This window comes from Diabrotica virgifera, chromosome 1, assembly GCF_917563875.1.
Source record: "Diabrotica virgifera virgifera chromosome 1, PGI_DIABVI_V3a".
In the NCBI taxonomy this organism is placed as follows: domain Eukaryota; kingdom Metazoa; phylum Arthropoda; class Insecta; order Coleoptera; family Chrysomelidae; genus Diabrotica; species Diabrotica virgifera.
In genome coordinates this window covers 175,737,218-175,762,358 of record NC_065443.1, presented here as the reverse complement: position 1 = coordinate 175,762,358, position 25,141 = coordinate 175,737,218, and the positions used below count along the sequence as shown (strand labels likewise).

At 32.5% G+C, this 25,141-nt stretch overlaps 1 protein-coding gene across 1 annotated transcript in view; it reads right to left on the bottom strand.

Moving 5' to 3' along the window:
* The window catches only part of LOC114337914 (probable cationic amino acid transporter), a 1,427,575-nt gene that overhangs the window by 339,181 nt on the left and 1,063,253 nt on the right, over window positions 1-25,141 (bottom strand). The window contains exons 7-8 of the mRNA XM_050641785.1: window positions 13,090-13,273; window positions 3,192-3,316 (exon numbers count right to left, since the gene is read on the bottom strand). Coding sequence (XP_050497742.1) covers window positions 3,192-3,316; window positions 13,090-13,273 — 309 coding nt within the window. The remainder of the gene's footprint in view (window positions 1-3,191; window positions 3,317-13,089; window positions 13,274-25,141) is intronic.

The window sequence follows — 25,141 nt, the reverse complement described above, 5'->3', positions numbered from 1 at the left end:
ATGTTCTTGAAATTTGACTCTATTCTCTACCAAAAGTTATTTGAAATACTCTTTCCAGTCTTTAGGTGTTATGCTCTGTATTACTTCTTTATTCTTTTCTTTTCTCAATTTTTTTATCAGTTTCTAGCTTTCTGTACTTCTGGTTCCTCCTAGATAAATATTTATTCGTTGGCAGTTTCTTTTCCAAGTCTCGTTCTTCTTCTTAGAGATTTTCCTTCATACTTCTGCTTGTTTTTCTTTATATTTTATTTTGTCTTGTAATGATTTCGAGCTCAAATATTGTTGGTATAGTTATCTTTTACATTTTATTTCTTCCTCTCTTTCGTTATTCCACCAGTATGGTTTGTTTACCTTGGGTTTTATGTAGTATTACATTGCTTCAAATGCTGCTTCGTGTAAACAGTTTTTATATGTTCATATAACTGTTCGATATTTTTAGGGGCGGGAATTTGTAGCTTCTCATCCAATCTTTTTTTGAATAAGTCTTGGGTACTTCCTTCATCTAGGCTTCTGATGTTGTATCTTCGTTCCTGTACCTTTTCTGTCATGTTTATGTCTATATGTGTTTCTCTCTGTTGTCTTCGGATGGGGAAGTGTATTTTTGAACGTAATAGATAGATGTCGCGCTTCTCTGAACTCTTACATCTTGTACTCTGGGTCGGGTTTTTTGTTTTGTTACAATATAATCGATTATTTATTTTATGCTTCGTGTTTCCTGAATCCATGTATATCAGCTTATGAGGAAAGTATCCATTTAAGATTCTGAGATGATTCTGAGATATTGTGTTATTTAGAAATTCTATCATATTACATTTTAAAAAATAATAAAAAAAGACGAAATCGAAAAGTGTGGGTAAAGGTAAAGCACTGGCTTATGAAAAGAGATCGTTTATGACATGTGAATTTAGCAAGAGTGTTACGTGAAGATAAGGGAGATTCTCATAATTATTTCAGAATGCTTGAGATGGTATACCAAGAACTTTTTCGCTTAGTTACACCAATTATAGCTAAACAAGATACGTGCATGAGGGAAGCTATTTCATCTCATGAACGTGTAAGTGTAACATTACGATTTTTGATAACTGGAGGTGGAGGAACATATATAAAGATTTAATGTGTTCATCAGAAATATCAAGACAGTCATTGGGATACATGATTCCTGAGACATATGACGCAATTTACTGTACTGAAAACTTATTTTTTTATGGGGTCCTAAATATCGCCAGTATAAACGCTTACCAAACATAGATAATAACCCTAATAGGGAATATACTAAACAACCAAGACACTTTATTAAAAAATTAGGAATAGACCTAGTAAAAAGTTATTTGCAAATTATTATTATTTGCATCCTCAGAATTACTTTCTCATATTCGATAAGCTGTTATGAAATGCTCTGGAAGGCCTAGACAAAACCGATCTAATCCACCACCAGGTAAAAAAGCATTGCTAATACTGTTAGAAAAGGAAAACCAGATATTTTGTACACTTTGCAAATGTTGGTTATGCATGGATCCTATCGTAGCCTGCTGTGAGAAATGTATTCAGCAAAAATCTTAGAAACTGTCCTCGTGATTAAATTTTCTATTTTCTGTGTACCTAATTTTGCTAAAATCTTTATGTTTTTTTTAGTAGAGTTTGAATATTGTTTTGATCAGGTTTTGTCAAATAGAGGAATAATTTGATTTTTTGTAAGTGTAGTAAGCTGTAAAAATTATGATGTGAAATATATCACTTGTTTTTGATCTATTTTAATTTAATACAAGGTAGGCATAAACAAACAAAATATTTTCATCGGGAAGATGAAAACAGGCTATAAATAATTAGGTTTACTCAAAAACAATTACTCAAAAATAATTTAGTATAGCTTAAAATAGTTTTTACGGTTTTCTCAAAACTTATAAAATGTAACTTATCTCCTTTTAACAATAAACGATTCAATTATTTATATGCAATTTGCTTAATTAGTAAAAATATAGGCGTAACTTCAACGCAGTAAAATGATGGCACGCGGCTCGAAGCCGAAGCCCGAAGCAGTGATTGTGATACACGTACAAGCTACGAGTAAGATTTCAAACCGGTGGGATCGACGGCGTACTTACTCGGCGTACTTAAAGTACGCGTACTTACACACGTGTGAAAAAGGTCGTCAAGCCATCTTCTTTTCTTCTTCTTGTAGTACCTATTCGTTTCGGATATCGGCGACCATCAAGGCAATCTGTACTTTGCACACTGCTGCTCTAAAAAGATTTGTGGTTGTTGTGTTGGACCACTTCGAGCTATAAGTTCGCGTAATTACTCGTGTTTCTGTCATCCCTGAGATCAACTTCTTAACGAAAAAATACGTAGTAGAACAACAGACTTTCGAAAAAATAGCACCATTTAATCGCATATTTTTTGTAAAAAAACATACTAATAATTAAGATTTTGATTACAGTGTTCTGAAAACTTTGAGTGTTTCGAAAAAGTGGCAGTAGTGTCCTTGTAAACGTACAACTGATAAATGTAAAAGCATTTTATCATGTTTTGTTTTAAGTCATTGGGCGATACTTGAATAAATGTAGGTACATGATTTTAGATAAATTCTGTAGGTACTGTAAACGACTATATAATATTCCATATTCGTTGGTACTATTATGGTATACTTACATATTATTGCCTTTCTTACTTTTTTGCCTTTTCGATCACGCTGATTCTTCTGAGTAGGTATCTCATATAAATTTTCAAAATTAGATTATTCTTTTGTTGGCAAAATTTTCAAATACTGATTAATTATTATAACTTAAAGTTTATTCGATTTATTAAAAATATAATGTTTAGTGGTGGGTATAACTTAGTTCTTATCTTTGACAGTAAGTAACCAGTTTGATAGACAAGCAAATACGTAACTATTTTTTATGTAAAGTTTTCTTACTTTGAGATCCAATCCCTTGTTTCGAAGTCATTATTTTAATCCCTGGAAACTTAGTTGCTTTCTTGTTAAAATTATATCTCATCTATTATGCAATATGTACTTTATTAATTATTGGTTCTTAACACTCTACTATTGATAACAATCTAATCTTCAATATGTACGTTAAGATTTTGTGTTACTATGCTTCTAAATTAAATGTTATCTAGAATGTTTATGTACTATTATTCAATTTCAAGAAATACAATCTAATTCTAGAAAGCAAGACAGAAGTTCTTACCAATCGACATCATTTCTACTAGTATTTCTAGCCGTATGAATAGTGCGGCTATTGCTGCTGTTAAGCCACTCACAAATGTAGCTAACGCTGGAGTTCCAGTGCTTGGCCAAACTTGTGAAAAAATCCTAAAATACAAAATTTAGTATAAATATTTTTATAAAAATTTGACAAATACACAAACTGAAATTTAAGCCAAGATGTTTTCTTCCCGGTCCCCTTTTGCTATTGATTTTGCCTTCGTTTAAAAGTTGGAGCAGTTCTAATTTTGATTTCTTACGATGTTACCAAAATATTGTGTTTTCCGTTCTTTTATATAAGCATAATCTCTATTTCCTTGTTCATCCTCCGCAAGACTTCCGCATTTGTCGTATAGCTCATGCAGTGCCGGATTTACCACTAGGCCGACTAGGCCGCGGCCTAGGGCCGCAAGCGAAAGGGGGCCGCAGCGTTATGTAAAAAAAACCTTTTTTGGTAAAAAAATTTTTACTCATTGAATTGAAATCAGTAAACAATTTTTCAAATCAAAGAGAATGGCTATTCTACTAAACACGTGGTACGAGATTTTACAATGTTTTTATAAGAGTAGCAAAGCATTGCAAAAGCTGCTACAGACTTGAATGTGACTTGCAACATACAAATCTCTAAAGGAGTACGCATTAAGTCTGAGAGACAACTTTGATTTCTATGAAAAAAGAGGAAAAAAAAAGAGTTGTCTAAAAATGAAACCTATAGTCTTGAAATAAAAAGAAGCCCGAAAAGAAAAGCTCTCCTTGGCTAAGACAAAGAAGATGAATCCACTGAACCCCAATTTAATGGCAAAGAAGACTTAAAGATTAATACATTCAATGTTGTAATTGACACACTTTATTCAGAATTGAATGAAAGGTCCGAAGTTTATTTCAGTCTTAATGAAAAATTTGGATTTTTAAACCACTTATCGTCAATTTTCAATGAAGAAATCAAGGTAAAAGTCTCTATTTTGGCTAAAAAGTATCTAATCGACATAGATGTTGACTTTGGAGAAGAGTGTGTACAGTTCAAAGGCTTTATTGAAGGTATATTTGATGAAGAAAGAGAACCTCATGACAAGATTACCAAGCCTCCGAGGAATACCTACACTTTTGGAGTATCTGAAACTCATTCATGAAAAACAGTTAACAACATTATTTCCGAATATATGATGACATTTAATGCATCTGGAGAAAGATCATTCAGCGTCAGCGTGTTGAAAAGAATCTTGAGGAACTCGACAAAACTACTTGAGGAACTCGACTTCTGACGAAGATTCTAGATTGTCTAGTTTGGCTAGTTTTGTTTCAAATGCTGAGCGTTTTCAAGCCTTAGACTTTAAAAATTTGATTAAAGATTTTTCAGCCAAAAAAGCTAGAAAAGTCAGTGTTTAGAGTTTAGATATGATATTTATTATGAGTATGGAGTGGAGTGAGTGTCAATGTTAATCACTAATCCAACTTTATACAAATTAAGAATTTAAGAACATGACATTGGCGTTTTTCAGTATAAGAGAATAATGAATTGAACAATCTAGAGGTTTATTTGTTGCATTCTTAAATATTTTTATTTTTCAGTACCGTAGCCTATTACTAGTACAGTTCATATTATTTTGCTTGTTCTTTTACTTATAATGTCTTTTCAACTAGGCTTTTTTAGTCTTTTGTTGTTATCTGTACTTTTCCCTCGGAGTGAAACAAATGGTATTTAATTTTAACAATTAACTACAATACTAATTAGTAATATAATAATTTTAGCAATATTAATAATTTTACAAATAACTGCTGTTTGCTAACATTTTGAATTATATATTTTCTATCTTCTTCTTAAGGTGCCTTCTCCATTACTGAAGGTTGGCTATAACTACAGCAAATTTCTCGCTATCTTGACAGGTTCTTAGTATCGAATGTGTGTCCATACCTGTCCAGTCTCTCACGTTCTTCAGCCAGGAGCATTTCCTTCTTCCTGAACCTCTTCTTCCTTCCACTTTCCCTTCCATTATGAGCCGTAAAAAGTTGTATCTTTCTCCTCTGTGAATTATGTCTAGATAAAATTCGTTTTTCGGTTTTTTACAATATTTAGGAGTTCTCTCTCAGTCTCCATTCTTCTCAGCACCTCGTTGTTGGTCACGTGATCTGTCCAAGAGATATTCGCAGCATCTTTCGAAAAACCAACATCTCAAAGGCTTCTATAAATATAGAATTCTTTCTATAAATTTTATTTTTCGAAATTTCTATAAATATAGAAATTGTTTTTAGAGCTGTTTTGGGGTTTTAGCCAAATTTGCAAACCAAGATTATTTAATTAGTCAATACATTTCAACCTATTTATATGTCCGTATTCAAATAGAACATTAGAGGCATTTCTATTCATTTATGTTATACTTTGTGTTACGAAATTTAAAAAGTAAAATTAAAATAAATTTTTAATTATTACTATTATTATTAAGTCTTTGTGCTTTAATTACATAATCGTGAAGTTATCGGGGGCCGCTCGGGGTAATTTGGACTAGGGTTGCAAGTACCCTAAATCCGGCACTGAGCTCATGTAGGATATTCTGAGCATTTTACAGTAGCACCAGAGTTCGAATGCTTGGATTCTTTTTTGTGTTGCTTCTGTCATTGTCCAGGCTTCAACACAATAGAGCAAGTTGGAGAAACTTAAGTATTCTAGTTATCAATGAGATACCCAGCTGGCGGTTGCATATAACTTTTTGCATTTTGTAAAACACTGTACGTGCCTCTTCCAAACGTATTCTTATCTCTAGTGAATGCTCCCAAGTTTCATCAAGATCAACAGACCTATACAAAACTAATATTACAAAAGATGTACTTCAAATGGTTCAATTTCAAACTTTTGTAATTATAGTATTCTATTCTATTAATATATAGGATAGAATTTTCAATATAGAATATAATAATTGTTTTATGAATTATACCTAAATAACAGTTCAGACTGTGCTTTGTGCTGAGAGAACTTGTAACGTTAAAACGTCACATCTTTGCTATTTTATTTTCAAATAATTATTTTATTTTATTTCCTTTAATAATTCCTTAATAATAATCTTCTGTATTTGCTTTATTTGTTTTCCGCGTTAAAAACTTCTTTGGAGCTCTCTATTTCCTATCTCTCTTCCATCTAACATCTAAGTCATACGGAACATACTTCATATCTTAGTCCCACTTTAATCTAATCTGTCTTCTAATGCAGAACTTGCTTATTTCATCTTTCTATTCTTCGCAGTGTGATTTAGATGGCAGTGACAATTCATAATGGAAGTGGAAAACTAATTTTATTATCAAAGCAGATTCTGATGCAGGCTGATATTAGCCTTATTTTAATTTCAGATCATCTTCTCTTGGTATGAGTAGTTTTCGACAAATTGTATTATTTCATATATAATTCCATATAAGTTTTTTACCATTTTTTAATATTTAACCTCACTCTCCAAAAGCACTTGGGCAATTTTAAATGTTTCTTTTTACTTAATTAACATGAACGTAGTAAATCATAAATAATTTAACTAGTAATCATTACTATTATTCTTATTTTATTCCTTTGCTATTTGCTACTTTTCACGATTATTTGGCCAAGCACACTTTGGTTTCTTGATTTCTTGATGTTTGATACACATTTTATCTTTTGGTTTTTTGGATATAAAATCTACCTTTTTCCTTTCGGGAGCATGAAGCCCCCATCGCCGGCAATGCCACTACAATACAAGAGGATGCATCCAGAGGGCAACAACCACCAACTGTAGCAACACCCAACATCTCTAGTTGCAGGGACCTGAGGCCATAACATGTAGGAGCCAGGTCAACAGCTGCACATCTGACATTAAGAAGTTAACATCGAAACAGAAAAAGCCAACAGAAAAAACATAAGTATAATCTAAGAATTCTTAGTTTTTGGCAAGGATCTGAATATACATGTTATTAAATTTAATAAGTAATATTTTATTATATCTTTATTGAAAAATAAACATGACTAGTTAAAATATTGTTTTGTTTGCTTCTCCAACCAAGATCTTCATCGTTCATATTTTTGATTAGGACAAGACGAACACACACCTTGGGAATCTGAGCCAGGCTAGGGTAAACGATAACTATCATAATTGATTGAAATGTTATTTTTCAATAGTATTTCAGTTATCTATGGCACAGAGTTTATCGCTTCAAACTTTTTACTCTAAAGTCATGTTAAATATGATGATTAGGTACTCAGACATTATTATTTGTAGCAAATATTATAGTTTATTACCGTTTCTGCGATATCGACGATACAAGTTGAAAAAATAACGAAAGTAGCTAATTTGTCTAAATACTTTCAGTATCAATTTTGTTTAAAAGCTGTATTTTTAGTCGATTTCATCACCATGATGGCGAATCTCTAAAGAAATGAAAACTAAAAGTTTTCAAGTCACAAAGATGTAGTTCAAGGTAAGAGCGAGCAAGGTGAATGAAATTAAAATATTGAAGTTTTGAATAGGTTTGGTCACTATGTTTGGTTTGATTTGATTGAGAGGTTAGGGGCGTAGTTCGATTCCACATTGATGCACCTTGAATAGCCGACTTACAAAAAGTAGCGACCAAGGACCGTAAATAATGTTCTAGTATTCTCGTCTTATATTCCGACTGCCATGTATCTTCCACAATTAAAAGGGTATCCCCCGTTAAAATGTTTTAGGTTTAGGATTTTTCCTAAAAGTCGCCGGCTTACGAAATAATGAATTTATTCTGTTGAATACCCAGTAAAAATAAGCAACGGCAAATCTAGGGGATTTTTGTTATTGTATGATGTAGTTGGAAACAATGTTATATAAGTGTCAGATGTCAACTGTAAGCAAAAATAAGTGTAAAAGAAAAAATAAATGTTGATTTTGATGTTTAAGTTATTTGTAGAATTATTGAGTTTTCTTTTAAAATAAAACTGACTAGAAGTACTTCGGTGTTTAATTAACATCCACGCAATTCTGCAAAACATCAGGTTATGGCCCAGATCACTTGTTTCGTGAGTATTTCGCCAGTAAAAAGTCAGTGTTGAAGAGCCTGTGTCGGTAGTTTGCCGCGGCCAACGAAAATAAAAAAAAGAAAAGCTGAAAAAAAGGTGAAAAAGAAGCTCGAGTATATATACATAAAAAAAAGAAAAACATAAATCCGAAAAATGGAAAATTCATCGGCTGCGTTGAAACTTAGTGGTGGTGACAACTGGGTAGCCTGGAAATTTCAAACAAGGGTAGTGCTAAAAAGCCGTGGTTATTATGACATAGTAATAGGAAAGTCTGTGAGACCGAGCACTACTGGAGATGACCAAAAGAAATGGGATGCTAGTGATTCAAAAGCACAAGAATTTATAGTAACCAGAATAGAGCAAGGCCCTATGACACACATTTTATCCTGTGAGACCTCGAAAGATATGTGGACAAAGTTGAAGTCTGTCTACGACAAAGAGTCAGAGGTGAGCATTCATTTAATGCAACAAAAGTTTTTTCTCTTGGAGTTTTCATCAGGTAAAAATGTTGCCTCATTCATATCACAGCTTGAAGAGATAAAAAATAAGCTAAAGCAAGCTGGTGAAGAGCTGTCCGATAAAATGATCATGACAAAAATACTTATGGCATTGCCAGAGGAATATAAGCATTTTCGATCCGCATGGGAATCCGTACCATCTGATAAACAAACCCTAGATGAACTTACATCAAGACTACTTATCGAAGAAGAAAGAAGTAAGTCAGCACAGGGCAGCACAGCATTGGCGATGAAAAGTGATACAAGCAGAGAATTTAAAGGGCAAAGGAAAACCAGATTAAAGTGCCATTTTTGTGGCAGAGGTGGCCATATTGCGAAAAATTGCTTTTTCAAGAAGAAAGAGAGAGATAATAATAGCCAGAAAGACATAAAAGTATGCAGTCAATGTAAAAGACGAGGACACAACTTACAAGAGTGTTGGTTTAATAAAAATAAAAATGAAAAACAACAGACAAGCAGAGAAGAAAATAAAATTGACAGTAATGCATTCATGGTATATACTGGGAGTAAGAAAAATAAAAATGAATGGTGCTTGGACACAGGATCTAGCGAACATATGTGCTGGAATCAAGATCTGTTTGAAGAATTGATAGAGATAAGCTATAAAAAACAAGTAAAAGTCGGAAATGGAGAAAAATTACCAGTTAAAGGTATTGGAAAAATAACTCTATGGGCATTTAATGGTAAGAAATTTATAAAGTCAACCCTGTCAGATGTATTATTTGTGCCAGATTTACAATTTAATTTATTCTCAGCTGGATGTGCCTTAGATAAAGGTTATAAGATGTTTTCAAACAATGAAAAATGTGAATTTTATAATGACAAAGGAGAAATAAGAGCATTGGCAACACGGGATAACAAATTATACAAAATGTTATTCTCACAAGAACAAAACACTGAAACCTTTGCAAATATTTTAATTTCGGAACGCACCCCTAACGAAAACTTGTCTGACGGTCAAGTTCAAGAAAACAGCTGTTTAGTAGATGTATTTTTATCAGAGTGTAATTCTGCAAAAACAACAGAAAGTTTGAGAGTTTGGCACTGCAGACTAGCACATCAAAATACTACATATGTGAGAAACTTTTTAAGGCAAAATAACATTGATTTTATAGACGAAAAATTCGTGTGTGAACAGTGTTTAACAGGTAAACAACACAGAATACCATTCAAGTTAAGTGAATCAAGAGCAAGTGAGCCATTACAATTAGTGCATACAGACGTATGTGGCCCTATGGAAGAAGAGTCTTTAGGGGGAAATAGGTATTTCCTGTTGTTAAAGGATGACTATACAAATTATAGGTACGCGTATTTCATGAAAAATAAATCAGAAGTTAAGAAACACCTTAAAAATTTTATATCATTAGCCGAGAGAGAGACAGGCTGCAAGATGAAAAATTTACGATCAGATAACGGTTTAGAGTTTATGAACCAAGAAATAAAGGAGATGCTTGACTATCAAGGCATAAAACATCAGAGATCAGTAGTGTATACGCCTCAGCAGAACGGTAGGGCTGAGAGGGAAAATAGAACCCTAGTTGAATCAGCCCGAACTATGATACAAGGGCAAAAGTTGAATAAAAACTTGTGGGCAGAGGCCATACATACAGCAGTGTATGTTTTAAACCGAACAGGCCCTAGTAGCATAAAAAATGTGACACCTTATGAATTATGGTACAAAAAGAAAGTCAATAATATCTCTACACTCAAGAGTTTTGGTTCTAGAGTATCAGTGCATGTCCCAAAAGAGAAGAGATTAAAATGGGATGCAAAAAATATGCTTGGTTTCTTTATTGGCTACAGTGAGGATGTAAAAGGTTACAAAATATTTGTCCCAGACAAAAATAAAGTTGAAATTCATCGAGATGTCATATTTTTGCCCGAGAAAACCATAGAAATAAAAAATGGGGAGACAGACATGAATAAAAACATACAGATGATATGTGAGGAGATAAAGTCAGAAGAAGATGACAGTGAAGCAGAAGAACCTCAAAATAATAGAGAAGAAAGCAGTGAGAGTGACCTCGAAACTGATAGCAGTGTTGAAGATGTGAATGAAATAGAGCAGGAGCATGGATATGACCTGAGAAGACATATAAAAAGACCCTCAAGATATGATGATTATGTTCTGGATGATGACGAAATGAGTTTGTTGACTTTTAGTGATGATGAAGAACCCCAGACGTATGATGATGCAGTGGCCAGTAGTGAGTGTAAAAATTGGAAGAAAGCTATGCAATCAGAAATAAATGCGTTGCTAGAAAATGAAACATGGGAGTTTGTGCAAAGTAGTGATGGTCAAAAAGTCATTGAGTGCAAGTGGGTGTTCAAGAAAAAGAAAAATGAAAATGGTAAAGTAGTGAAATATAAAGCTCGTGTGGTAGCTAGAGGTTTTCAACAAATTGGTATGTTTTTTAATGATATTTATAGTCCAGTAGCAAAATTACCATCAATAAGGATTTTCTTAGCCATGTGTAATACTTTTGATATGAAAATTCATCAAGTAGATGTTTGTAGTGCATTTCTAAATGGGGATATTAAAGAAAATGTTTTTATTTCACTCCCAAAGGGATTTAAAGAAAAAGAGGGCACTATTTGCAAATTAAGAAAATCCTTATATGGTTTGAAAAGTTCACCTAAAAATTGGAATGACAAATTTCATAATTTGATGCAAAATTTGAGTTTTTCAAGATCTGAATATGAATATTGTCTTTATATTAAAGTAAATGAAAAAGGTAGGATATACATTTTGCTGTATGTTGATGATTTGCTGTTGGCAGGTACAAATGATCAAGAAGTTGAGAAAATAAAATACATTTTAAACAAAAACTTCAAAATGAACGACTTAGGTCAAATAAAACATTTTTTGGGTATGTGCATAACTCAAAATTTGTCTGAAGGCAAAATAAAAATTAATCAAACTGTTTACTTAAAAAATGTTTTGAAGAAATTTGACATGTCAAGCTGCAAACCATCAACAACACCAATGGATAATAATTTTCACCACGATTTTCTCAAACGAAAAAAATCTGAGAGCATAGAGATAGAAAAGAAATGTAGAGTTGCTATAGGATGTTTGATGTATGCAATGTTATGCTCAAGACCAGATTTGTGTATAGCTATAGGTATATTAAGCAGGTATCAAACATGTGCAAGTAACGATTTGTGGGTAGCAATAAAAAGAGTATTGAGATATATTCAAAGCACAGTTACTATGAGTTTGATATACTATAAACATAAATATAAACAGGAAAATTTGATAGTAGGGTACTCAGATTCAGATTGGGCAGGTGACCGTACTGATAGAAAATCTACATCAGGATATGTATTCAAAGTTTTTAATTGCACGGTGTCATGGGCATCACGGAAACAGTCTACAGTCAGTTTGTCCTCTACTGAAGCTGAATATGTTGCACTAAGTGTATGTGTGAGTGAAGCATGTTGGCTAAGATACTTAATGTATGATTTAAAAATAAAACCTGATTATGTAGCGGTTCTAATTCATGCAGACAATCAAAGCGCTATAAGGGTTAGTAGAAATCCGGAATTTCATAAGAGACTAAAACATGTTGATATTAGATTTCATTTTGTACGAGATAAAATTAAGGAAAATATTGTTGTATTAAAATATCTTAATACAAGTGACCAACAGGCTGACATATGTACAAAACCATTAGGTTTAACTCTGTTTAAAAAATTTAGAGAGTTGCTAGGTTTAGAATAAAAAATTAATTTAGATCTAGGAGATTTACCGTTGAGGGGGGGTGTTGAATACCCAGTAAAAATAAGCAACGGCAAATCTAGGGGATTTTTGTTATTGTATGATGTAGTTGGAAACAATGTTATATAAGTGTCAGATGTCAACTGTAAGCAAAAATAAGTGTAAAAGAAAAAATAAATGTTGATTTTGATGTTTAAGTTATTTGTAGAATTATTGAGTTTTCTTTTAAAATAAAACTGACTAGAAGTACTTCGGTGTTTAATTAACATCCACGCAATTCTGCAAAACATCATATTCCTTTCATTTGCGCCATACTGTACAATGTTAATTAGTATTCAAAACGTATACGTAGCAATTCAGAACACACTTATTGAAAATGACGAAATCAGCTCACTAGGTGATCTGATAGAAATCGTTAACTAATGTTTTAGGTCTGCTTAGAAAATATTATAAAAATTTAATTTTTAAAAATTACCTTCTCAGTAATGATCTTGATATAAATGATAATAAGCAATAAAATAGCTATTATAATTTTTTTTACCTATTCCAGGTCGTCATAGGGATTATATTTTATTTGCATTGATTTTAGATGTTTACCTATTAATAACTAACTAAACAGATTGAAATTCCAACAGCTTACCTAAATATTAATCCATCTTGGGCCATGGCATAAATTATTCTAGGCATCGGAAACATTGAACCAAACATGCTCACTGTAAGGCCAGCGAGAGCTCCGACAGCAACTATATATTTGCATTTGTATGCCCCCACTTGCCCAAACATTTCCACAAGGGCCGAATCTTCGTCAACTTCGGTATACGGAACTAAAAATTATGTTATTTATAGTGAGTAACCCCTATCATCAATATTAATATCAACGTAACAATAATCAGTGAGGACAAAGTGTATGCTGACATAAAGCATAAACGATTAAAAATAATAAATCATAGTAATTAATCTGACGTTCACTACACCAATTAAATCAACGCATATATAAGTAAAATTTCAAAATGTATATAATTAATTGACTTTATGTAAAGAATAAATCTTTTACATATAAAAGTATATCTGTTACAGTTCAAGTTGATTCTCAGTTAGAGTTGACTCCAACTAGTTGGAGTCAACTCCAACTGAAACGAGCAGTAAAAGTTGATTTTAAAAATTTAAATCAACTTTTACTAGTTGGAGTTGACTCTTCCTGTATCGATTCAGTAAATGTTGATTATACGAGAATCTCAAGTGCATTTTTGATGAGTGTGCGTTTCTTTATTTTGACCGTTTCAACTACTTATTAGTATAGCCTGTAACGTCGCCCCCGTTAGGTAAATTATTCTGATTCGATATTTTGCACAAACTTACTCAAAGAAATACATCCGTATAACAATCTTTATAACAAATACACAGGGTGTCACGCGGTACCGCGGTCGAAAAATTGTTTAACCAATTTTTGTTAACCAAATTCACAAAAATAATTTTTATCTACTCTATCTCATATTATGTAAAGCAGCGGTTCTCAATCTGTGGTACATGTACCACTGGTGGTACATATCATTATTTGCGGTCCTGCCAAAGACAAACCATTTTCATTTCCAATAATGACACGAGCTGTCTCACCGTGCCTCGGAGAGCACGTTAAGCCGTCGGTCCCCCTGGCCCCCTGGGCTAGTGTACATCGACACTAGTTACTTGAAACAGGGTTAAAGATGTAATTGGCGCAGGGACTGTCCGAAAGGCAAAAATGCCATACGATATTATATATTATTATGAAAGTCAGAAACTAAAAAAAAATCAAAAATTAAAGCTACCTCTATAAGATCCTGAAGAAATTTTTGTCATTATTTCATTAATAAGATATTATTTTTAATTATCAACAATGAGCGCTAAGCGTGTATTGAGGCGGCCGTCAATGTGAGTGCGAGTGAGATCCACCATTGGACGGCCGGAATGGTGCATCTGTTTAGCACTCACCATTGACGGCCGCCTAATACACACTTAGCGCTCATTGTTAATAATTAAAGATAAAGCTTAGTAATAAAATACAGTCCTCTCTCTCTCTCTATAACGATATGCAAGGGACCGGGAATTTTCATCGTTATAAGGAGAGATCGTTATACAGAGAGAGAGAGAAAAAAAAAACGTTATTGTAATAGTAATCATACTGTACTAAATAACTTGTGTTAATTTTCTCTATTGCCCGAGTTATCGATAACTTTTTTTTAACCGAGAGTACTCTATGCTTTTTCGAAAACATCTTGACTGTTCACAGACCGAGATACAACCGAAATTGAAACTTAAGTCGTCAATAGTCAATAGAGGACAACATCTGTGTGAAAACAGTTAAGGCACACCGCCCGAACGATAAAAGCGTGTACTCAACTGCATATCGGATTGAAATTTGAACCACCAAATTTTTGCTAAATTGGAGCCACAAAATGAATCACTCACTAACCACTTTTTATCAAGTTACACCTACGCAAGAGCTTTTCAGTTATTCCCTGTGTTTCAATTAAGTGTTATCTTTAATTGGTAAAATTCTCACTGTTTAGTTATCTTAGTTATTGCCAAACGCAAATGGTTATCAGTTGTTTCTTGAAAAGTGAGGTCGTCAAAAATATTGAAAAGTTATCGTTATAAAGAGAGATCGATATCGGTATAGAGTATAGAGAAAGAATTAATACATTGTCCTTATGACGAACCAAAAAATGTTTAGTATTTTGATCGTTATAGAGGAATTATCGTTATATAGGGAATCGTTATAAAGAGAGACTACTGTAGTGACAAAAATTTTTGCTGGATCTTGCAGAGGGGGCTATAAACTTTGATTTGGTCACTTTCTGACTTTCATAATAATGGATTTTAACCGAGTTATTAAGCCTTGAAAATGGCTATTTTCGCATTTTTCAAATTTTAAATCGTGTATGACTCGACAACAATCAATTTTAGAGAAAAATCACAAAATACCTTTTTTTGCTGAGACTAACCCAAATGATCTAAAAAAAATTGTTCGAAGTGAAAAAATTATTTTTGTGAATTTGTCTAAAAAAATTGTTTAAACAATTTATCGATCAAGGTACTGCCTGGCACCCAGTAGATTTGTTATAAGGACCTCTTTTTGAGTAAGTTTGTGCAAAAAATTCGAATCGGAGTAATTTTCCTAACTGGGGCGACGATACAGTCTAGACTAATTTGAACATATTCAGTAACATTTAATTTCTAGAATCGTCTGTTTGTGTGAATCAGAATCAACTTTTACTAAATGGCATTGGGAAGAGTATACTTTTCCTAGTTGGAGTCTACTTTTACTAGTAAATGTTGAATATAAATCTTCATTTTATATTTATAATCAACTTTTACTGAAACCAGCCGTTAGAGTCGACTCCAACTAGTTGGAGTCAACTCCAACTGGATAATCAACTTGAACTGTAACATATCCATTTTTAATTGTTACAATAATTGTTAATCATGTGAATTAATAATAAAACAACACCTGGGAGCATTTGCATTCCCCTTGGTATGTTATGTTTTTGACCTCTATTTGAATAATTGTGTGAATGCAATTAAAAAAGTCTCTAAGGTCCGAATAGCTATGATGATTGCCGCCCTCCGTCGCGGAGATGGCACTTGAAGAAGAAGAATTAAAGAATTAAGAGAAAATGCCCACTTATACTACAATCACAATGAACTAAAGATTAGACTTATTACAGTTCAAAACAATGATTGTGTTAAGTCGAAATTAGCATCTCTACCCGATTTCGGAAAAATCATCCTCACTTGAACTGCCGATATTGGCTGCTATAAGCACCGGTAGGATATCTTCTTGTAAGTTGTCAACTATGTAAGCCGAATGGATGAGAATATACTTCCAAAAATTGCCCTAGAAAACAACCCGCCCCGTTCAAGACCACCTAAAAGATGCAAGGATAGTTGGCAATCTACCTCCCAGGAAATTAACCAGATGCAGCTTCCGAATTAAACAGATCGAAAGATCTCCAAGAAGTAAAAGAAGAAGAAGAGAAGATAACTGATTATGGTTGAATCCTTATATATCCCTATACCTTATTTACTGTATATCCGATATTTACACAACTGTCATCCAAAAGTATTGTATGCTTGCGATCGATAAATCTGTATTTTTCTGAAAAATTTATAGTCTATTCTTTCACGGTTTTTGCTCTAAATTTTAAAGAACCGCTTGGATTGACATGAAATTTGGCATACGTATAGCTTACATGTCAAAGGAAAAAAGTGATATTGTGCCGATGTGTGCTTTTGCCCTGTGGGTGACTTTCACCCCCTCTTGGGGGTTAAAAAAATATATGTCCAAAATAAGTCCGGAAATGGATAAACTGACTAATTTTAAGTAACTTTTGTTCTATAGAGCTTTTTCGCCAAGTCAACACTATTCGAGTTATTTGTGAGTGAATATGTTCATTTTTCAACAAAATAACCACATTTTTAGACAGTTTTTTATAAATAACTCAAAAAGTAAGTATTTTGTCGAAAAAAACGTTCTTAGCAAAAATATAGCCTATAAAAAAGTAAAGAAAGTGGTGTACGCGTTAGGTCTCTGGATCTCGTATAACCAGAGTTATATCCAATGAAAAATAGATTCATATTTACCAAATTTCAAATACCAATATACCTTTTTTAAAGTGTTTAAAAAAATCTTTATTTCTGTTTTTACAAAAAGTTTCTAGCATTAAATTTAAGTAAGTTAAACTCAAAATAAAGTTGGTCCCTTTTGTTTTTGCAAAAAAAAAATCGGGAAGACCACCCCCTAATTAGCAACTTAAATGAAATTAATCGTTACCGCTCCACAAATTATTTTACTTATGTTGTGTTTATATGATCTGTAAGTTTCATCGATTCAAAGTGCTTATTTTTGAAAAAATTTGGTTTCAAATAAAATTTTTAAAAATTTAAATTTTGAAAAATATCCTTTTTTTCAAAATAACTTAAAAATTGTTAGAAATACCAAAAATCTCGAAAAACAAAAAAAAGTCAGATTTACTTTTCTGAATATCATGAAAAATTTGGTGTTTCTAAATTTGCATACATTCGTGATCAGTGACTCGTTCAACCCCTTTTAACTAGAGCCCTTTCAATAATAAGGACTTTGAACCGATGAAACTTACAGATCATATAAACAATATATACACGAGTCAAGAAACTTCTGAAGTCGTAACGATTAAGTTCATTTAAGATACTAATTAGGGGGTGATTTTCTCGATTTTTTACCAAAACCAAAAGGGACTAACTTTATTTTGAGCGTAACTTGTTTAATTTTGATGCTAGATATTTTTTTTATAAAACAAAAATGAAGCTTTTTTTAAACACTTTAAATGAGTTGTAATGAGTTTTCCCCGAAATGTGCTTCATTTTTGGTTATTTCACGTTAAAATATTCCATTTGGAATTTGACGAATAGGAACCTATTTTTCATTAGCTATAACTCTACTTCTACTAGGTGTAAAGACGAGATATGTACACCATTTTTTAAAAATTTTTACATTCTATACTTTTGCTAAGAATGTTTTTTCGACAAAATTCTTGCTATTTGAGTTATTTGCGAAAAACCGTCTAAAAGCGTGGTTATTTTGTTGAAAAAAATTAACATATTCACTGCCAAATAACTCGAAAAGTATTGAATTAGAGAAAAAACTCTATAGAACAAAAGTTACTTAAAATTAGCCAGTTTATCCATTTCCTGACTTACTTTGGACGAATATTTTTTTACCCCCAAAAGGGGGTGAAAACCACCCCCAGGGCAAAAGCACATATCGGCACAATATCACTTTTTTTCTTTGACTTATTAGCTATGTGTATGCCAAATTTCATGTTAATCCAAGCGGTTCTTTAAAATTTAGAGGTTTTGCAATATTTTACCGTTAAGGAACGGACTATTATGCCTCCAATTTATTTTGTAAGAACGCTCCATCAATACTGCTTTCTTTTCTCTTTTTTCATTTTTTTAACTTACTCGTTTTACCCGAGTAAAGCCCGAAATTTGAACTATTTAAATTACATTTCGGACTTACTATCCGATATTACTGAAATATCTCGCGGATACTTCGTAATTTACCCGGGTAATCCTAGGATTACCCGTTTACCTAACTTAACCCGTAACATCGTAAATCTAGTTCGATAGTGCCACAACTGCAAAAAATTCGAATTTTGGGTTAAGGCTTTAAAAGGTTGCCTATATAATACCCCTTCTGATGCAATACAGCCTTAACTGAAATATTGTGTTGAATAAGTACAAAGTAAGATACTTCGGTATTACACTATAGGGTAATAACGTGGGTTTTGAAATGCAATATGGCCATAACTGTAAGATGTGGCGATAATACACACTGCCACAATACAACCGATGTAATTCAATACGTTCAATACGGCCACAACTGCAAAAATCAATTGATTTTTTGATTATATTGCCGCCGTATCTCCTAGGTATCGTTTTATAAATGACTTTCTTCAAAATGCAATATCGCCATAAATATCAAAATACAATTAACGTTTTATTTTTAATAAATTGTAATAAGACACAGCGAATAACTTTATAATTCGCTAACTAAATTGTAATTTTGAAGCCAATTAATCTCAAAATAAATCATTTACAAGGCATAACTCGTTTGCTACAGAACGTTTTGCTCATTTCTCGAAATTATTATGTTTTGCACTTGTGGCACTATTGAACTAGGTGTGCGATATATACTGTAAATCCTTAATCATGATTTACAAAATATATACATTGTAAAAGGGCGTGCGCATAGTGCACGCTGGTTTCCGAAGTCAGCGCCGAGTCCGTGTGCAAATAATCCTTTGTATTTAAACGGGGCTGTCCAAAGAATATCTGCGCGCTCTTGTTAGGATTATTCGCACACAGACTCAGCTTTCTGAGTCGGAAACCAGCGTACACTATGGACGCACCCTAAGAGCGCGTCCATAGTTCACGCTGGTTTCAGCAGGCCTTGGAGTCAGAAAGCCGACGCCGAGTCGGTGCAGCTAAATCCTTCGTATTTAAATGGACCTGTCCAAAGTTCACCAGCGCGCTGACAACTAAATACAAATGATAATTCACACACCGCCTCAGCGCTGGCTGTCTGACTCATAAACCAGCGTGCACTATGGACGCGCTCTAAATCATGATTCGGGAGTTTAGTACTCCTCTTAAGAGGATCGGTACGTATTTTCGGCTGCAATGCTATTCAAATGGGGATGTTTATTTTAATAAGTTACAGGGGTGAAAAACTAAGAGAAAATTTAGTGTGATTTTTAATTTCAAATATATCATTCAAAATAAACTTTTTATTTATTCTAAGGGACTTTCAGCCCTCGGTAATAATTTGGTCTTTCATTCTGCGTTTAAAATTTTCAAAAATATTTATTGGTTTTTTCAGGATTCGAAAAAAATGAACACAATACCGTGGTAATATTTTCCAAATCTATCTTTGTCTTACAACGCACTTAGCCGAATATATGTAATATTGTCAGAATATATTGTCAGTCAGACACTGACAATCAGTGACAATTTTTAATATTTGACATTGCATCGGGAATGTGTTGAGTTATTGATTAAATATTATTGATATATAGTGTATTTGATAAATAATTGATTTAAGACGTGAACTTAATAAAAAGTTATTTATTGTGTATTATTTGTGGAAGATCCAAGCAGAGAATACATCAGGATAATATATTCTGTGATCCAAGTATTTTGTTGTTAAAGATGTTCAAAATTGTAAGCGTTCCATAACAATATATTATTAAAAAATCACTTTAACAGTTTTCCTCTTTTCTCGATTGAGTATTAGTTTTTGTTGTACAAATAAATTATTACAATCATTGAATACATAGTTAGTGAAAAAATTATCACATTTATTAACTGAATTAATAATTTGCAATTATAAAAATAACAGCTATCCAAGAACATTCAAAAGCCATCTCTTTAAATTAATGATGACATTTTCAAGTAGAATGACATTCTAGTAATGTTTACATATCCATACCAGTGTGAATTTTGCTACACGTAATTTGCCGTGTAAAGACAGAAAAAGTAGGGATAAACGTAAAATATTTGCGAATTATGTACCCATAGCCTTAACATTTAACGTGTCTTGGTTTGTTTATTTTTCTAGTGCATCTTGATTGTGATTTTAGTATAGTCGGATGTTTACATGAAAAGAAGATGCTAAAATAAATTAACGTTTTTCTTAATTAAGAGGATCGGTACGTATTTTCGGCTGCAATGCTATTCAAATGGGGATTCATTTTTTTCGAATCCTGAGAAAACTAATAAGTATTTTTGAAAAATTTAAACGCAGAATGAAAGATTACGTTATTACCGAGGGCCGAAAGTCACTGAGAACTTCTATAATGTTTATTTAAATAAGTTACAGGGGTGAAACACTAAGAGAAAATTTAGTGTGATTTTTAATTTTAAATATCTCATTCAAAATAAACTTTTTATTTATTCTAAGGGACTTTCGGCCCTCGGTAATAATTTAATCTTTCATTCTGCGTTTAAATTTTTCAAAAATGTTTATTGGTTTTTTCAGGATTCGAAAAAAATGAACACAATGCCGTAGTAATATTTTCCAAATCTATCTTTGTCTTACAACGCACTCAGCCGAATATAATATTGTCAGCATATATTGTCAATCAGACACTGACAATCAGTGACAATTTTAAATATTTGACATTGCATCGGGAATATTTTGAAGTATTGATTAAATATTATTGATATATAGTGTATTTGATAAATAATTGATTTAAGACGTGAACTTAATAAAAAGTTATTTATTGTGTATTATTTGTGGAAGATCCAAACAGAGAATACATCAGGATAATAATTATATTCTGTGATCCAAGTATTTTGTTGTTAAAGATGTTCAAAGTTGTAAGCGTTCCATAACAATATATTATTAAAAAATCACTTTAACACTTTTCCTCTTTTCTCGATTGAGTATTAGTTTTTGTTGTACAAATAAATTATTACAATCATTGAATACATAGTTAGTGAAAAAATTATCACATTTATTAACTGAATTAATAATTTGCAATTATAAAAATAACAGCTATCCAAGAACATTCAAAACCCATCTCTTTAAATTAATGATGACATTTTCAAGTAGAATGACATTCTAGTAATGTTTACATATCCATACCAGTGTGAATTTTGCTACACGTAATTTACCGTGTAAAGACAGAAAAAGTAGGGATACACGTAAAATATTTGCGAATTATGTACCCATAGCCTTAAGGATTTCAAACAATGACTAGTGTGGCATCAAATTTAAATGGTGATTTATTTATTTATCATATGGCACTCGACACAGCTATATTTACATTTACATAATACATAATATTTTGGATAAAAGATAATAGCCCGATCAAACAACGATCTCAATAAAAAAAATAATAGAAGAATGAAAATTTGGGAATTGGTAGTTGAAATTGTTGATTATTATATAAGAAAAAATTTACAATTATTGTACATCCCCTCCATTTTACAAAAATTGGGAAATACCCCCTTCTCGGGGGGTAAAAGAATATACATTCAGAATAAGTCCGGAATTGGATAAAAAGACTAATTCTAAGCAACTTTTGTTCTATAGGGTTTTTCACTACGTCAATACTTTTCGAGTTATATGCTAGTGAATAAGTTCATTTCTAACAAAAAAAAAACATGATTTTGAACTATTTTTCGCAATTAACTCAAAAAGTAAGTATTTTATCGAAAAAATATTCTGTATGAAGTATGTATGTCTGAAGTTCGTAGACCTAAGAGCAGTGCCGGATTAACCATTAGGCAAAGTAGACAGTTGCCTAGGGGTCTAGAGCCCAAAGGAGGCCTCGCAGGGCCCAAAATGAAAAAACAAAAATTGGATTTAAATAAAAATTATAAGTCATATTATCTTGAAAAATTCAAATATCGCGCAATACCATAAAAGCGACGGTGGACGTATAAAAGTAGATTACAATGCATACTTTTGTTCACATAGAAAGCCTATGTTGTGAGAATAAGTCGCTAATGAATGCCGTTTGGTAGAAGGAACATCACTTCCTATCAGTCTGCACGGTTTCTTAGAGAAGTAGTAACAGCAAGAGCAACAAATGAGTCAGCGCCCCCTCGCTACCATCTTCTTCATTATCCATGCCTTTCACTACATAGGTACCAGGAAAATACAATGGTATCCAGGTTCATTTATCTAAGATTAACAAACTTGCAATTTACATTTTCTTGAGCCGCACACTCGCTTTGGTTGGAGTAAGTGCTGCTAAAAGTTGTGTTGGACCCGTTGGAGCAATATCATATTTTGGATTTGTTCAGTCCGTGTACAGCTTTTTTTTTCAATCTCTTTCAGCCACCGTTGGAAAGCAACGATCAAATGGTTAAATGGAATATAACTAAGCGATCCCATTCGCCACGATCTAAACCTTGTCCTTAAAAGGTCTCTGCAACAAGAGCTTGGTCTAAAGGTTATAACGCCTTCAAAACTGGTCTTCATAGTCTTGCTTAAGATCCTAATTAGAAAGCTGAAACAGTTGATGAGGCTGTGTTTGCTGAAAGAAATGTCAAAACAGAAACATTCATAATGAATGAGTTTTTTGGAACAATTTTAGAACTTCCACGAGAAAAAAAAATTTCCTGTAGTTGACTTTATACCATTTATTACAAAAAACCATAAAATCCTTTATAAAAGGTATATTTGTTAAAATCCCTATACAGGGCTACATCACAGAACAGAACTTGTTTTCAATGGGTTAACCGATCATCATCAGTGTTTTCCTAAAATGTGTATAACCTGATAAAATAATGCAAAGTATTTAAAATTTTGAATACAATTTTAAAAGTTATAGGTTATACTCACGTGAATCTAACATGCTAACCACCAAAGTAAAAAATATTTGGGTAAAAACCCTTTACAATTAATCCGTCATAGGAACATAAAAATAAAATGTGAAATTAAACATGAACGTTTAAAATATCCAATGTTTCATGCTCTAGGTACCATTGAGCTGGAATCTGACTTGTTCCCATCATGACTTTATGGTAGGAAGTGGCTCTGATAATGGAAGCCACTTGCTACAATAGTAGCCATTTTTCCGTTATCAGAACTATTGCTACCAAAAAGTCATGATGTGAATAAGTCAGATTCGAGCTCAATGATACATAGAGCATGAAACATTGGATATTTTAAACATCCATGTTTAATTTCACATTTTATTTCTATTTTCCTATTATGGATAAATTGTAAAAGGTTTTTACCCAAATATTTTTTACTTTGGTGGTTAGCATGTTAGATTCACGTGAGTATAACCTATAACTTTTAAAATCGTAGTCAAAATTTTAAATACTTTGCATTATTTTATCAGGTTATACCCATTTTAGGCAAACACTGATGATGATCGGTCAACCGATTGAAAACTAGTTCTTTTCTGTAATGTAGCCCTGTATAGGAATTTTAACAAATATATACCTTTATAAAGGATTTTATGGTTTTTTTAATTTTAGAACTCATATCAACGCTGTCAGTAAATAATTACAGAGATAAGAGATTGAAATTGAAACTGCAGTTCAGCTTCTAAAATGACTTTTGGAGTTCTTAAAATCCCAAAGAGATAATTTTGCTTATTACGAGCAGATGGTCTGCGATCTACAATACTCTGAATATACCGACGAGAGTAAACAAACGCGAGCAAGAAAACTATATTTTGATGATGCTAATTCCAATGAAGATTTTCTGCAGGGTGGAGAAAAAAATATTTTGTAGTCCATCTTAGGATTTGTAGTGAAAACAATTTATTCCTGCTTCATAGTCTTTTTGGCTTATTTATGAGAACAAGTTCGAATCGAAGTTTCGAAATTTGTCAGTAGCTTGTAAGATTTATCTTACGCTAATGATTACAAATGCAACAGACGAACGGTCATTTTCAAAAATGAGGATTATTAAAAACTGTCACCATTCGAGAGTGGCACAAAATAGACTAGCATTTCCCTCAATTATGGCTATTGAGAATGATGAGCTCGAAAATTTGGAAGTAGAAGATATTTTATTAAGTAGTTTTGTTTCTATGAAACTCAAAAAAGTTTCATTGAAAACTTTTTTTATTGCAAAATTTAAGCAAAATTATATAAATAGTTTCTTGACTATTTCTTTGTTTTATTTCTTTAAGCGACACGTTTTACAAAATGAAACAAAAATTTAATTTAATCTACAAAATATCCACTAGTAGGTATATCAAAGGAATACCGCCCGGAGATGGAGGGGTTATCCGAGGTTTGGGAGGGAAAAGATAAAAGTCTCTTGAGGGGCCTCCTAGCTTGGGTTGAGGGTTGACTAGGGACTTCCTCAAGATTCTTAATCCGGGACTGCCCAAGAGAAGCAGAGTTGTAGCTAATGAAAAGTAGGTTCTTATTCGTCAAATTCCATGTCAAATATTTCAACGTGAAATAACCAAAAAATGGAGCAGTTTTCGGGGAAAACTCATTACAATTTTTTTATGTTGTTAAAAATTGTATATTGTACAACAACTGAGAAAAAACACATATTTATCACGTGTTATACACTGTTCTTTTTCTATGGATGCGTTTTTGTCAATAGTTCAAATTCCAAATTAAATAATTTAGGTGATTTTAGGTATCTTTAGTGCGACCAACTCAAATTTAGTCGAATTAGGGACAGGGCT